The sequence below is a fragment of the Lingula anatina genome, chromosome 5 (genome assembly GCF_051362555.1).
Source record: "Lingula anatina isolate TDL-2025a chromosome 5, LinAna3.0, whole genome shotgun sequence".
Taxonomy (NCBI): Eukaryota; Metazoa; Brachiopoda; class Lingulata; order Lingulida; family Lingulidae; genus Lingula; species Lingula anatina.
The window spans coordinates 14,265,696-14,282,033 of NC_141771.1; the positions used below are offsets into that span (position 1 = coordinate 14,265,696).

Genomic DNA, 16,338 nt, shown 5'->3' on the forward strand with positions numbered 1-16,338 from the left:
CAGGCTGAAACAGACTCTCCTGTCTCAATGATCAAATGCCATTTAATTCGCAATGTGCGGATTTCTGAGGGCACATTCTTAAGATTAGGTACAATGCCGACTTATGCACATAACACGAACATCTTATTCAGGTAAAGCGACGACAGGAGGGGCTGTGGTTATGCAAAGCGTGAAATGAGGCGTGATATACTTTAGTTCGATTGATTGTGGGCCAATAAAATAAAAAAGGTAATGTACCCTGCTCCGCTGTGACGAGGCCAATACTGTGCACTTTTTAGCTATCCGTTTAAGTACATGTCTCCTTGATCAAAACAAATTCAATACAGTGAAGAATAGAAAAGGCATTAAATTGACAAACACAAGTACCCTGTACGATGTTCGAAATTTGGCCGATGAAGGCCGCTTTTATTGTGAATCCCTCTAATAAAGGAAGTAATTTTAGAGGCTAAAATTGAATAATTGTGACAGTGCCTAATTACGTAACTTTTACGTCTAAAAAAACTTTATTTTATATATAATTCCCAAACAACAGTGCAGACGTTCTAATTTGTGGGGTTGCAAAGAGGCCGAGAAGAAAAACTCCGAACAACGACCGGACGAAGCACCTCGGTGGAGTTTGAAATAAAGGATAAGCTAATTAGCAAATTGGTGGACGGCAGATAAGCTGCGGCGTGCTACCCAACCCTACTCCCTTTTTGAGGGAGGGGGGGGTACACTCTTTTCCTTACGATAAACAGGCCTTACAGCGAGGAGTAGAGCTCTCCATTCTGCCATCCCTAGTTAGAGAAATTTAGATGTTGAAGAAATTTCAAATGTGCCCGCCCGGTCTTTTATGAATTAGATCGGCCAATACTTACCTAACTGATTTCCTGAAATAAAAGGTATTAATTAGGTAATCACAAATAACTGGTCCGCATGTCTTGCTAGACCGAAAAAGTAACACAATGGAATGAATGATAAACAAAAAAATGGGTAGAAGGAGAGAATCTGCATGTCTTGCTAGATCTCTGGGAAGATAGGAAATATGAGGTCCGCATGTCTTGCTGGACTTCAAAAATACACTTTACTAATTTTGGTTGCCCGCTCTTAAATTTCTATTTGCAGTGTTCATGGCAGAAACCATTTTTGCCCAAAAGTTCTTGTTTAGTCTCTGTTGCTCCGGATAGTAACGTCCAACAGCATTTCTTATATATTGAATTCTGTTCCTGTCCAACGGACTCCTAATGTCTCCCCCTCTCTTTGATCCTTCCACATTCTTTGTGGGGTCCGTTCTCTCCTCCCTGCTGAAGAGCTGCCCCATTAGCTTCACGCAAAAATTGGTCGCCCCCGTAGAATTTTGTTTTAGGATAAGGAGCTCGTTCTCAGTGGGGAATAACGTACGGGTCTGGGGAGGGTGGCCTTGAGAACGAGCCGGGGCAGGGGCAGGGGCAGGGGCAGGGACTGGGTATGGGTAGTGTGGAGGGAAAGGGAAGGGGGCATGGGGGTGTGCTCCTTGTATGTCAAAAAATGGGGGCTGGGGATATGCAGGGAAAGGTGGTGGGCTAGGAAAAGCAGGGGGAGGTGGGGGAGATGGGAGGGGGCTGTCTAAATTCAAACGGGATACAGGGGGCGGTGTCCCATAGTCGGTGGCTGCGGAAGGGGGGATCAGTCTGGTGGTGGTGGCAGGAGGGGTCGGTCTGGCGGTGGATGTGGTAGAGGGGGTCGGTCTGGAGGTGGAGGTGGTGGCCTGGAGAGACGGTCTAGTGGCGGTGGCGGCGGCAGGGGGGGGTGGTCTGGTGGCGGGGAAGATGGCAGGAGGGTTTGATCTGGTGGATGTGGTGGCAGGGGGGGTCGGTCTGGCGGTGGATGTGGTGGCAGGGGGGGTCGATTTGGCGGTGGATGTGGTGGCAGGGGGGGTCGGCCTGGAGGTGGATGTGGTGGCAGGGGGGGTCGGTCTGGCGGTGGATGTGGTGGCAGGGGGGGTTGGTCTGGCGGTGGATGTGGTGGCAGGGGGGGTCGGTCTGGCGGTGGATGTGGTGGCAGGGGGGGTCGGCCTGGAGGTGGATGTGGTGGCAGGGGGGGTCGATTTGGCGGTGGATGTGGTGGCAGGGGGGGTTGGTCTGGCGGTGGATGTGGTGGCAAGGGGGGTTGGTCTGGCGGTGGATGTGGTGGCAGGGGGGGTTGGTCTGGCGGTGGATGTTGTGGCAGGGGGTGGTGGTCTGGAGATGGAGGTGGTGGCAGGGGGGGTGCTGGGGGTGGAGGTGGTGGCAGGGGGGCTGCTGGGGGTGGTAGGGGGGGCTCCCAAAATTTGGTGAAGCAACTCTTCATGTCGCAGGAGTTTCTCGAATATCTTATCAATGGAATCTTGAAGTTTCACCAGAGCCGGTCTGCACTCACACCGCAGAGGTGGGGGAAGCTGGGGTGTATTGTCATGTCCACCGGCTGGGCCAGATGAAATGCGAGTTGCCTGCTGCAAATTAGAAACATTTATTTAATGTTTTTTATTTGAACTCGTTTTTAAATATGGACATGGAAACAAAACTGCAGCTATGACGCAACCCCATTTGTCGTTTCATGTTCAAGGACACATTTTTACCTCAATACTGAATTAATCTCGACATTTTTAATCATACCCTCCGTTACTTATAAATATTTCAAGCTGGTGTCATAGACTCGTTGTTCTTGTGTAAGATTCTCTTTAGTACTCACCTTTCGGCCCACTGCCTTCTTTTTAGTTTTTTGTTTCTTTGGTGGTCTTTCCCCCTCTTCTTCACCAGTTTGATCCTGAAAGAACCCAAGCCGTAAACAGCAGTATTATTATTATTATTATTATTATTATCATTATTATTATTATTATACAGAACGAGAAAAAGTGAACAACTGCAATTGTGCAGCCTCTTAGGTAAAAATCACATATAATATATACTTGTATATACATTTATATATATATATATATATATATATATATACGAAATCAAATTAGACGGCCCTCACCTGTCGTCTCACTTGCTTCTTTCGCCTCACTTCCTTCGTCACCTCCGTCTCCGCCCTCACCTCCTCCTCGTCAGTTTGATTCTGAAAAACGACAATTAAATAAATAAATGAACAAATGAATTTGTCTCTCTTTCCGTTTTATGTATGTACGAAGACAGTTCGCTAAATTAAACTTGAAAAAATAACGAATTAACTGTGATGGGCATTAGAATGTTTTCAGTTGTCGTGTATAGCTTTTCAATAAGCTGACCATTTCTTTCTTTTTCTTTTCTATTTTGCTGTGGTAAATTGATGTCGTGTGCACGATTTTTGTCAGTGCACGGTGCTCACCTGCTCTTCCTCCACCTCCCCTTCCTCCTCCTCTGAGCTTCCAGAACTGTCAGTTTCATTGGCATAAAACCTTTCCATTGCCATGTGTTCTGACACGGAATCTGAAAGAGGACAAAAAGAACATGGCTGGTTGTAAGTCAGGCACGTCGGCGGGTGGGGGAGGCGTTCGTCTGGTAAATTTGATAATGGTACAAAAAGGTTTCATGATGAAGGGTCCGCTTTTCAGAAAAAGAACCTTACTTTGAAATTGCTGAGAAATGTCAACGTGTGCATACGGGACAACTCGTGAAGCGACGTACAATATGAAATTAACATGTTATTCGTACAGTTTTTGGGCATCATGAACCCTTGTTAATTTCTTTAATTATTTATATTGATAGTTATCGTGGTATGGTTTTCTTGTCAGTGAGTCAGCACGCAGTACAGACTAATGGTGACTTACTTGTTGTGTGAAGAACCATTCCTTCGACCTCCCCCAGATCCTTCCACTGGACCCTTACTCGTACACCCTGTACGATTTTCTCATCGGCCGTCAGTTCGATCGTCTTCAGGCCGGACACTGTATTATCCTGCCATCGAACGACAGCGAAGGTATCTGGAAAGAATTAAGGGTATGCGAGATTAGAAAAACATACTCATAAATGATTATAAATTTAACTCTAACTTGGCAAAATATGATTGTGTTCCGGTATTCTACAGACGCATCGCCCAATATTATAAGCGACTAACGAAAATGAATCTAGTGATGCTAAATGTAAATGGGATTGGGGGGGGGGGGGGGGGGGGTCCGCGGATGCGAAGTGTTTTAGAGGGCGAGTAACAGTAAATGTATGCAACTTTTTGTGTCGATAAAATTACATAATTTTTATTTCCTTTTTTTCTATAATTTTTTTATCAAACCATTCTCAAAATCAATACCAACAGAGACTACCAGGATGCCCAGTCAATCCTTAGGCCTACCCTCGCCAGCAGTTATGCACGCGATTCTTAGTTATGTACGGCATTTTTTTCAAACAACTTGTTTTTCTAGCTCCGCTGACTTTAATATTGCCAAAGAAGGAAAAAATATATATAAAATTGAAACCAAAAATAATTTGTTTTTTTTCACCGACGTCCGACTGATCATACTCTTCAATCGGAATAACATAAACGCGAAAACTCCTAGTAAGTTTAACGGCACTCTCACGTCACATGACTGCCTACAAGTTAAACGAAGGCCATTTGTACCAAGGTAAACGCTTGGTTCATTTCCTCGAGCTTCCGGTTTTTAAGCCAATCAGTACTTCGTTGATATTTTACATTACACGTACGACTACATGTGGTATTAATGCAAAATGGCGGGAAAGTGTGCTGGAGTAGCCGTCTTGACTTAAGCAGGAATTTCACCTCTGTTGTGTGGCTCACTTTATAGTGAAGGAGGGACCAAAATTATTATGCAAAATGGTCTGTCCGACCAGTGTTACAGATGTTTTAGGCAATTTTACTCACTGCTTTCTGTCGGAAATGAACATCAACTGCACAACTTGCGTCACGTGTGGAGTGTTTCAAAGGGGGAACAGCAGAGTAAAGAGCACAAAGCATGTTTGTTTATTATTATTTTGTAATTTACAAGAATGATTCGTAGAATTGACATTTATTTTGACAAATAAAATAATAAAAAGAAATTGCTGTTTTTGTTTCTCTGTTTTAGTTCTTACTATTGTCTAATGTTAAAAGTCATGATTTTGAAAAATGTCTTTCATTTTTCACCCCCTCCGACCTCCAAAAAAATATTGTTTAACAAACAATAAATTAAATAAAAACTGCCCAACACTCGCTGTATAGTGTGGGTGATGTATTGTCACCATTGCATGGCTGTTGCTCACTAGTTTTTTCTGAATCTGGAAGCATGTGCCACCAGATTCGCCTGATGGACATGCCACCAGACTGGCGATCTTGTGAGAAGCAGCGCTTTATATAGGTTTGGGACTGACCTTTGACCTGATGTACAATGTAACTCTCATTGGGTAGTGCGAATGACGCAATGTCTAGAAAGCATTGCATGGTGTCTGGTGAGTGGATTGTAACTAAGTCTTCTTGCTTTCCTTTTTTTTTTCATGTGACGGAATATGTACCCCCAGAAAATGTTGAAGAGCATATGGATCACTTATACATTTACAGGTATACTATGTCCTCGCTTTTATGTAACTTAGCGACTGCACTGAGGATAATTTGTTGATTGGTGGTTATTATCGCTAGAACTTAGAAGTATTTAAACAAGAATCAGTTTTAACATCAACTTGAATTTTAAGTGTTCCTCTCGAGTTAACGCTGTTGCTTGACTACTCCCACAGGCTTTAAGTGTGAATTTCACTGTAACAGTACCTTTGTTAAACGCAAAAATTACAGGCCGTTCATAATTGGGGGGGGGGGATGGGGGGGGGGGAGCAACCTTCCGCATGCAATTTGTTAATTGATACAGTCATGCATATTTGATTTTATTGCTTTTACTTATGCAATATGTTTAATTAGTATATTATTTATCTTTGTTTTTTTACACCAATTAACATAAGTTTAAAAAATGTTTTACACATTTTCTTTTGACAGCCTGTTGACATTGTCCTGCCATCTCAGGGAAGACGCAGTAGTGGACGTTCTGGCGAACCTTTATTAGACTTAGAGTCACCTTGGGGCAGTCCCCCATAACAATTGTGCTTCTTGGGCTTGGCAATCTCATTCAGTTTTGTAGGAGAGGATGATTTGCACCAGTGGATTGACAAGTATTGACAATCGACATTTCAGTCACACTAAACTACTGGCATGTTGTACCACACTTATTCTAAGATTGCTGAATTATCATTACTGTCTTAGGAGACCCTAGATCTCTCAACCAGAAGAAGAGATACAGCTGTAAATTAGTTATAAGAGAAAACAACCCACTGTTGTGTATTTGGAAAAGATAACCTTGATTAGGCTTGATATTGGAGCTTGGGCTTGGAGATTCATAACTTGCTTTCACTCCTTTGAAAAGTAACTGCTTTGTTCTTTGTTCCTTTACTGTTGATAATATGATAATAAACACTCCTCTTGTCATTGTATGTTGCTGACTCTGTTTTAATTATCTTTTAAGAAAGAGAATATAGATATCAAGATTTCACATGTAGGCCTATTTACAAAGCCTTTGAATCATTTGAACGCTAAAAGAATGGTTGAGAAATGCAATATATTAACTAGATTATGACATTAGGATGTGATGCAAATACAGTCCAGACAAGGGGCAAAGGAAGTCAGTACATGTATGGTGTACAGTACCGGACACTAAAGAGGTGTTAATAGTAATCCGTAATTATGCCGTTTCTGTAGCACATCCCACCCTCCTCGATGTTATCTTGCTAACTACATGTAGACAATAGGCGATCCTATTTAGCGAAGTTTAATTTTATGACTCGTGTTATTTTTATCCGTATAAACAACGAATGACTGTTGAACAGTTCAAGAATTTTTCAGTATTTTTCCTGCTATTACTGAGAAGAAAAAACAAAATTGTGAATCGAGTTAACAAGAAACCACGGCCGAATCCCGGGGTTAAGGGACGCGGAAGCAAAGCCGACCCCCCCCCCCCCCCACTCCCTACTGGGCGTTGGGTAAAAAAAAAAAAAGGGCGAACGGTGCCATTTGGTACGGTTAAGAACTATGATTCAGCTAGTCTTAATTCCAACAACAGGGGACCAGAAATCTGAATGTCCGACCAAGCAAGTGTAAACATGTCGGTGTGGGACGATTTGGGGTTATGCTTAGGCCTATATACCGTACAAATGTACAAGTTAACTTTGTAACTTTTGGTGTTTATAAAATAACATTATTCTTTATACTTACTTCACTTACTAATACTTATATTATTTATCAAACTTTTCCTAATATCAAAACGGCAGAAACTACAATGATGTCCATTTACCCTCGCCTGCAGTTCTAAACGCGATTTTTCATTTAAAAATTGTGTAACGTCATTGAACAGTGCAAATGATGCAATGTCACCTGTGCATGGTAGGTAGTTACTGGATTATACTGAGTCTGTTGGTCCAGACAACAGACTCGCCTGTTGGGCTGGACCAACAGACTGGCGAAAAAAGTTAATCCACCGCCTTTTATAGACCCCGGGTTCAAGTGTCCATGAACTTGGCCCATTGTGAGGCTCTTAATATCGGTGTTGTTTACTTTTCATTTTTAACCAGGAAGCAAAGATTGACTTCACGTTTTTTTTCTGTCTACCTTTATTTGAAGGAATATTTAACCTTAGAAAATGTTGAAACGCAAATGGAGTGCTTATACATTTACAGGTATACTATGTTTAGGCCTATATATTTCTGCACATAATTTGTTAATTGGTGGTTATTATCACTAGGGAATCTCCAAACATGAATCAGTTTAAATTCCTATCAAGCTGAATTAAATTGAAAGTGTTTCTTTCAAGTTAACGCTGTCCCTGGTTCATATCTTGTTCTGCTCCTTGACTACTGTCAGAGGCTTAAGGCGTGAATATCACTGTAACACTACCTTTGTTTAACGCACAATTACAGCACAGACATTATCGGTGGTTGGCTTATGGTGTACAATAGCCTACTAAAGAGGTGTTAATAGTAATCCGTAATTATGCCGTTTCTGTAGCACATCCCACCCTTCTCAATTTTAGTTTGCTATCTAGTCGATACCCTAAATACTTAGAGAAGTCTAACTTTATGAGTTTTTTTTACCGGTATAAGCAACGTCCGATCATGTGTAATGAACTTACAGATCACACCAGCAGCATAACAGTGTAAATTTTAACGGAACCTTATTTCTGTAATGTTTGAGTTAATTGGTGGTGGGCAGAGTCTTTTTATTCAATGATGATGATAATAACTGTAGAAGTAGTGCTACTTTTAGTCGCACAAAAGCACATTCCTTAATTCTGTGATCTATTTTAGGATTAAGTTCTCGTATGTAAGCCAGAGCTGTGTTAAGTTATAAGAATGATGTGATTTTTTTCTTCAGGCAACAGCTAATATTGAGAAGATGTCCTGATAGACATCGTAATATTGGAGGTAAAACCTATATCAAATATAAGCTGTTGTCTGAAGAAAAAAAATCACATCATTCTTAGGTTCTCGTATAGACCTATTTATTAACTGTACTACCGTTTACTTACCAACTTTGGACAGCTGGCGAGCAGACATCTCCGTGCTATAGATTTCCTCTAGGGATGATAAATTCACTAATGTCAGGTGTTGGTCTCGTATCGGCAGTTGCTGATGCTGAGAAAGTACACTGTAAGTGTAAGCTAGTCTGTCCATCATCCCCCATTATATAATCTGCCGCAGGGAGCGTGATTGAAATCAAACTTGGCACATCTTGACAGTTTAAGTCGGACAAAAGATCTTCAGGTGATACTTTTAATTAGAGCTGCCATGTAAGCTAACAGTTTAATTAATGCAACGTACAGGTAAATTGAGAGTACCGATAAGATCAACTTCTTCCTATCTCTCCATCAGCGTATTTCTTCAGACTGCCTTTATTTTCGACCACTGTTTAACAAGGATAATTATCAATAGAATAACATTGTATGGAGAAAGGATTTTTTATTCATTATTTTATTCACGAAAGAATAAGCAAACTGCTCGTTTCAGCAGAAAGATGGGAATATAAAACCATTAAGTTAAAATAAAGTTCTCAGAAAACTGCTTGCTTAAATCATTCCTTCAAGATACACGTGAACTAAATCTAGATTAAATAAGTTGTATGAATAATGTCATAAAATAATAATTGCTATATGAATATATGCCAGAAATGTCACTAATTGCGATAAATGAAATACATGTATTCTGATATAAATGCGAAAAAAAAAAAAAAAAAAAAAAAAGAAAAGAAAAAACAAAAGAAACATCCGCCGGCAGTAATAGGTGCTGGTGACAGCCCGTATCGTATGTATAACTTGAAAGAACAAGCTTACATGCACCAAACAAAGCACAATTTAAAAAAAAAAATTGTAAAATATTTTTGGTAATGAAAGCCGGCCAGATTCCATGAAAACATTATATAACCATGCTGGCAGAAAAATGCAATAAAAACAGATTTGCAAGGTCAGCAAGTAGATGTAGTTATCGATAAAGGTTACATCTGACATAAATGAATTGCAGGAAAAAATGATAAAAATTTTCACCACAATCAAAATAAGCCGTAAAGCCAAAATATCACATGAGGACAAAATTACAAGTAAATCGTGGCACTTCTTGACATCTTAAGTCGAACAAAAGATTTTGGTCACACGTTTAATCAGAGCTTACCTGCATGGTAAGTTAGATTAATAACTCCAACGTACAGGTAGATTGAGATTTTCGATAAGATCACCCTCCCATTTCTCCATCTCCGCATTTCTATAGACCGTCCGATAAGATCTAAAGGGCCCTGGCACGTAGATTACACGCAATTACTACAATCGTTGATTATCTTCCTTAAATGCTTGCTTAAGCTCCGATCATACATTCTTTCGAGTCCATGTTCTTAGAAAATCCTTTTAAAATCCTTTCTACAAGCAGCTATAAAATAAAAACGCCTGTGCATTTTCTGATCGTTGTGCATTTCAAAATTTCCCAAACCAAAAACATATTAATTGGACAATGTTTGAATGTCTGTGACAAAGTGACAACTTAGGGACAGAACATCCGAGAAGGCGTTTTGTTTATTGACTTAGATAGTAGGATGACTGGTTTTGTAGTCTATGATCATTGTGTGGATACATATAAATAATTGTGATGGTATAATTATTTTGCCTGCAAGTACCTTCAGTTAAGGAAAATCCTAATCCTTAACTATGCTGTATTTCAATGGCTTAATACAAAAGCATTTTTTATGTGCTCGCTTCCGAACTGTTTTAAAGGTGTGGTTCATAAGTAAGACATTAATGTTACCAAAGATAACAGGTAAATTCAAATGAAGGTCTTCAAACTAATATGTAGAATCGTTTAATCCAGTTGCCGTTAGGATATTTTCTAACGAAATTGTAATGACGATAAGTGGGCGTTGATATTCGTCAGAAACCAGATGAGATCGGTGATAAGAGATGGTGTGATTAGATAATGGGCGCGTGTTAAATGTTTAAGTCGTTTTAAGAATGGCTGTGGTCGCGAGTTTTTCGCTCCTTCATTACTGCTGGTGAAGCCATGGAACACGAGGTACTGTATAAAAACGCGGAAGGCAGCAGGATCGCCAGTCACTGCCTATTCAACAAGATGCCGTTCAACGAGTATGCTCGCCAGCGCGCCCTGAAGCTGCGAGAGGCTGGACTTGGTATAACAGCCATCAGGAGACAACTACGAGAGGAAGACGTCACCTGTTCACTAAGCTCGATATACAGGTAAGTGATTGGGACAGATCTTGCCCTTAGTGGAGCTATGTGTATTTACTCCGGTTTTAGCAAATAAAACTATATCATGAGTGACAGTGAATCTCCTGCTCTCTTCTTCAATCTCTCTTTTTTTCACCAAGGAACTCCAGACTTATAGTTTTTTTATAGAAATAAACGGATTATATGTAGATTTTCCCTTAAACCGCATATTTCTTTTTGTACTAGCTCATTTTCTTTTTGGTCAAACGTTTTCTTTTAATACAACGACGCGTTTACAGAGCACTCTATCCCAATATTGTTTATTCTACATGTATACATTGAACTGACAGAATTCGTATCTTTTCTAGGTTTTTTGTAAAACACAATGAAGGGTTTGGCCTTGCTGACCGGCCTAAACCAGGGAAACAGACAACATTTACAGATGAGCACAGGGCCATCGTTGATGAAGAGATGGAGGCCAACCCTGAGCTCAGATCACATGAGCTTCGGGATATCCTGAGGGAACGTACAGGTAATAATTATGTATTGATACCATTAAAATATTACCGTGGCGACCATCGCGCATCAAACGAAGGAAATGTTAGGAAATCTACTCCTCATTGAGCTAAACAAGAGAAAGCACTTGGCACATAGTGGTTAACATACACCGTAATTTGTCAAATTGATTTTTTCATACAGTGAAGAAATAATAAATTATTGACTGAATGTTCATATAAATACCGCTCTTTTTCGTTCGTTTTAACAGGTCTGCTGGTGTCGTCCAGCGCTGTGCGGAGATTCAGGAAGAAGGTTGGCTGGGTGAAAAGTGCGAAGGGCTACTGCCAGCTTGTTAGAATTGTGAACCGTCCGAAAAGAGTGAACTGGTGCCGCGAGGCCCTGGCAGTAGAGGACAAGTTTGAGGACGTTGTGTTTTCTGGTAAGCAACAACCCACAGATCTTCATTAAAAAACCAACATGTACATGTATTGTTGTTTAAGATCTATTACCGGGTATTCCGCTCACTTTGTAATCTACATGTATATATATTAGCACCGTTGTTAAAAAGGTACACAAAAATTCTTTCTTTTCTTGAATTTGCCTTTTGAGTTTCAAAATGTGTCTTATTTATCTTATTTGCGCATTCACTTCAGATGAGTGTACCGTGGAGATGGACACGAATGGTCGATACATTTTTCGGAAAGTTATCAGGGATGAAGACGGCAACGACATTAGTCCGCCCCGCCCACTGCGCAGCAAACCGAAGCACCCCTACAAGGTCCATGTATGGGCAGGTGAGACGCTACAGTGAAATGTTTAATACTGTTGTGATAAAAAGGGGTTATCTTTGCTTGTTGAAATGTAATGAATCAAAATTTAACAAGTGTAATTTAACACTCCGGGTCTGAAAACTAATTAGCCAAGATTGTGACTAGGCTTTTAAAATAAAAGTGCATGTTCATGTAAACTAATGGACTGATATTATCTATTTCAGGCATTTCGCAAAGAGGCGCAACTCCCATCGTGACGTTTACTGGCGCCATGAACAGCGAGGCTTACCAGGACATTCTTCGGGACACTCTGATTCCGTTTCTTCAAGAAAGGTAAGCGGAAATCAGCAATTAAAATAATTAAAGAGTCAGTATCGATTTAGAGTATGCATTGCCAATGTTTGTCCATCAGCTGAAAGTTCTGAAAATAGTAACACTTACGTATCTCTTCTGATTTAACCACAGGCTTCCTCTGGGGCACAGGTTCCAGCAGGACAATGCGCCCATGCATACCAGCAGGTCGACGGCCACGTTCTTCGAGCAGCACAACATCAACTGGTTTAAGACGCCCCCCGAGAGCCCTGATCTGAACCCCATCGAGATGCTTTGGGCTGAGCTGAAGTATTTCATCAGGAACCGGGCGAAACCAAGAACGAAAGATCAACTGGTGGCTGCAATTGAGGAATTCTGGACAACCGTGGATCAGGCTAAGTGTATTAAGTATATAAACCACATTCAGAAAGTAATGCCCGAAGTAATTCGTGTCGAAGGCAGAGCCACAGGTTATTAAGTTACTGCCGTGTCTGTCCAGGTATTTTTAGGCTTTGACTTTGTAAATATGTACAATATTGTTTATGTGTTATTTTTATGTAAATAGCTGTAGATTTTTTATAGATTATTTATATTTATTCTTTCATGTTGAAGGCCAGCAAGGCATGCGGCCCTCATTCCCCCCTTTTTTCCCGGAGATCTAGCAAGACATGCAGATTCTCTCCCACCCATTTCTTTTTATTTTAAAATGTTTTCCTTTCAATTGTCGTTACTTGTTGGGTCCAGCAAGACATGCGGACCTCATACCCACCCCCCCCCCCCCCTCGGAGATCTAGCAAGACATGCAGATTCTCTCCCACCCGTTTCGAACATCATACTTGTGTTTGTCACTTTATCGTTTCTTTTTTCGGCATCGTATTGAACTTTTCGATTAAGGAGACATAAAGATTATTTATATTTATTTTCTTTGTATATACTTTACTCTGTATTTATTTTTATACACCAACATTGTATATATGTTATGTTTCATTTACATGTAAATATGTTTCGAATCATTATTTTATTTTACATTTATTTATATTTATATTTATATTTATATTTATATATATTTAGTGTAGTTTACAGTTTACAGCTTTACAATAAGGGGGACGATTGAATAGATCTACTCTCCTGTCGCGCCATCACCAGATTCTGTAATGGAAAGCGCTGCTGCATTTTTCGCAGGTTCGACGTCATTTTCATAACAGCATCCGGTGATGGGACGTCATAAGTGCAGATCTGTTCAAACTCTTTCTTACTGGTTGGGCATGTATAGATAGTGTATATATTTATCATATGTATGAAATTTTTAATTCAAATTTTTAATTTATAGAGCAGCGCTTAATTCCACTTTTTCGTGGCAGTGCCTTGGCTATTAGACGGACATGTCTCTGGCTTGGCCTGACTACAGGAACGTGAGTGTTGTTTTTAAATATGCAGATATGGGTAATCTCATAAAATTCCGCACCACCGGTGCATTCGGGGTATTGTGAAATTACCGTGACCCATTAACACTTAATCACCCTCTGCAGTGTGTCAGAAGGCATGTAATACAACTGTAAGGTGAACGGCTATCTATTTCGATGTACAGTTTATAATGTTAAATTCTTAATCTGTAACTCTTATTATTAGCATATAGCCGTTTGTGTTATCAATCAGGCTCTGCAAAGGTTCTGCAACCTGAGGGTTCCTTCTGATCTGTGTTCTAAACCTATTATTGTTCCCCTGCAGTTATGACAAGTTATTTGCACAAAGAAATCTAACCTATCATTCCGTAATTTGACGTACGAGTCCATGTATTTTATTGTCGTCGTCTTAAAGTCCAATTGAGTAGTCCGCGCAGCTTCATAATTAAAAAAAAAAAGAATAACGTGTTTGGATAGATAACCCGGTCCCTGTTGTTCCTCATGATCTAAAAATAATGTTAAAAGGTTAGGGCAAAGCCAGGTTAAACTGCAATGAATTATATGTTAAAAATTTATAATAGTGTGAGCATTTCAATGTAATAATTTGAGCTGAAATTGACACCTAGGAAAAACGTAAAATACGCCGTCTTATTTAGGTTATGTTTCCTTTATTTTCAACATTCAGAATCAACAACACATTGGGATTTTAAAATTTACAACACAATTTACAGCAAAAAAATGTAACTATGTGCGCAGCAAAAATGCCTGTTGAAACAATTTTAGGAGTGACATTAAATTGTAACCGAGCCTTGAGAACCAAGACATCGTGAAGAAAGAAAATGCTATCTTAAACCTAGGTTCCAACTACGTTTTTGACGCACGGTTTTTAGGTTCATTGCGTCCGTCTGGGACGTAGCTAAATCGCAGGGAAGGAATCAAGTAAAGCCTAGGTTGGGCTGCTTTGTGTGGTCTACGGCCAAAAGATGGGAAAACGTGGGAGTTCGTGCGTGAGGAATACGTCCATCGTGCGACTTTTGGAGGACACAAACAGCACGTAGGAACTTTTTGACATGATCCAAAGCCGCTACGTGCGATCTTGCTACGTCCTAACCGGACGCAAGGAACCTAAAAACCGTGCGTGAAAAACGTAGTTGTGGGGCCTAGGCTTTAAATACTATCTGAAGGACGAACACGATGAAAGCGTGCCACATATAGATGAACAATGATTGTGTGCAGTCGGGCAGATAATCAGATAAACGGCTGGGACTTGGGGGATGACAATTAAAGCTGTCACTCAGCAGCATCAGTAGTGGGAGAGGTGGTAATTAAGGCTGTCACTCATCACCTCAAACGAGGCAAACTCAACTTATTTCCCTAAACCCAGCTGACTTACTCTAAGCATTGTGTCCTATTGTGTTTACCCTGTAATTATGTGCAATTTGCGGTACGTAAGATTAGGGTGGTTTATCCGTATCCGTAATGTCACTTTCTCTGCACAAAACTGTAGTCACTATCCTGGATCTAATAACAAAATAATATAAACCTATATAAACCTGGCAGAAATTATGATAATAACCCGGATCTTTTCAGTGGGGGGAAATTGTGAATTTTACAGATACTTTCATTTTTTAAGTCTTAAATTGCTTAAAATTAGAACATTCCTTTTAAGTGGTAGAACGTACAAAATTAAAAGCAGGCTACTAAAGGAAAAGCACCACTTTAATGCAATATAGAAATATAATTTTGTGTTTATAAAATTTTTTATCTGAAAGTTTGATTAATTTTTCCCTTTGAAGTACCATAGAACATTGAAAATAAAAGGTGAAAAAATGGGGGGGGGCATATTTTGTAAGTATACCATCTATTTCTTTTTTTTTTTATATAAATATTAATTTATCCATTTCCCTGGCTGTTATTATTTGATTTGACCTTTTAAATTTTTTTTTTTACAGCTGAAATGTGTGGAATTTGGGCAATTTTTGGCAGCGATGACGATGTGTCAAGGCAGTGCAGCAGCTGCCTGAAAATCGCTCATCGTGGTCCTGATGCTTTCCGCATTGAAAATGTCAACCACTTCAAGAACTGCTGCCTCGCCTTTCATCGTCTGGCCATCGTGGACGACATTTATGGTATGCAGCCAATGAGGGTCCACGCTTTACCTCACTTATGGATGATCTATAATGGAGAGATTTATAACTGCAAACTGGTGAGCTTTTATGTTTCCTGTAATATCTCTGTTGTATAAGAGCGCATTCACAGAGATTTAGATCGATCCAACTAGATGGACCTACTAACTCCCTGGGGGTTCACACTAAATTGCTGTCAGCCGACCGCACACGGAAGATAATTCCCCCCTTACAGCTTTTAGTAGGCGGGACGGACATTTAAGCCAGCTAAGCTGACAGTAATCTAGTGAGACTTCCCACAGGGATAGATCGATCTAAAATCTGTGGGAATGGGGTCTTATATTCTGAGATGGCAGTGTAGCAATTTTTTCTCGCTTAGCTAAATCAATGCTTTTCTGTATCTTTTTCCGCCAAATTGTTAAAATTTTGACTAAAACAGTCAAATTAACTATTGCATTTAGTCAGTTTGTTGGTTTGGCTAAATTGGTGAGTGTTAGCACTACCCCAAATATGCCAATTATAAGTCTATACTATTTCACTGTTGAAGTGTTCTTGTATTGTGACTGCATGTCCTTTGTGAGAACAAA

The 16,338-nt window shown here is 40.1% G+C and overlaps 1 protein-coding gene and 1 long non-coding RNA gene across 4 annotated transcripts; one reads left to right on the plus strand and one right to left on the minus strand.

Annotated features, from left to right (window-relative positions):
- Positions 1 to 370: 370 nt before the first annotated feature.
- LOC147761685 (uncharacterized) lies at positions 371 to 12,441 on the minus strand. 3 transcript variants are annotated; one of them, XM_087013214.1, is made up of 6 exons: positions 12,352 to 12,441; positions 3,746 to 3,898; positions 3,304 to 3,404; positions 2,974 to 3,054; positions 2,689 to 2,763; positions 371 to 2,449 (listed from the first exon to the last, which is right to left on the minus strand). In XM_087013214.1, exons 1-6 carry the CDS (start codon positions 12,419 to 12,421, stop codon positions 1,067 to 1,069), a joined length of 1,863 nt encoding a protein of 620 aa, XP_086869340.1. In that variant the 5' UTR covers positions 12,422 to 12,441; the 3' UTR covers positions 371 to 1,066. The 3 variants fall into 3 exon arrangements, with proteins under 3 accessions (XP_086869340.1, XP_086869339.1, XP_086869337.1); XM_087013213.1 differs by lacking the exon at positions 12,352 to 12,441 and adding an exon at positions 8,468 to 8,615 and having other exon boundaries at positions 371 to 2,446; XM_087013211.1 differs by lacking the exon at positions 12,352 to 12,441 and adding an exon at positions 8,468 to 8,615.
- On the plus strand, positions 4,076 to 6,380 carry LOC147761686 (uncharacterized). The gene is made up of 2 exons (XR_015334512.1): positions 4,076 to 5,463; positions 5,890 to 6,380. It is a non-coding gene; the product is annotated as an uncharacterized LOC147761686 (long non-coding RNA).
- Positions 12,442 to 16,338: the final 3,897 nt, after the last annotated feature.

Coding starts and splice junctions, on each gene's coding strand:
- LOC147761685 (XM_087013211.1), bottom strand. CDS start 8,615: ATGATGGACAGACTAGCTTACACTTACAGTGTACTTTCTCAGCATCAG. Junction 3,899..8,467: donor TCGCCAGCTGTCCAAAGTTG/GTAAGTAAACGG, acceptor AATTCTTTCCAG/ATACCTTCGCTGTCGTTCGA. Junction 3,055..3,303: donor GGGAGGTGGAGGAAGAGCAG/GTGAGCACCGTG, acceptor GTCGTTTTTCAG/AATCAAACTGACGAGGAGGA.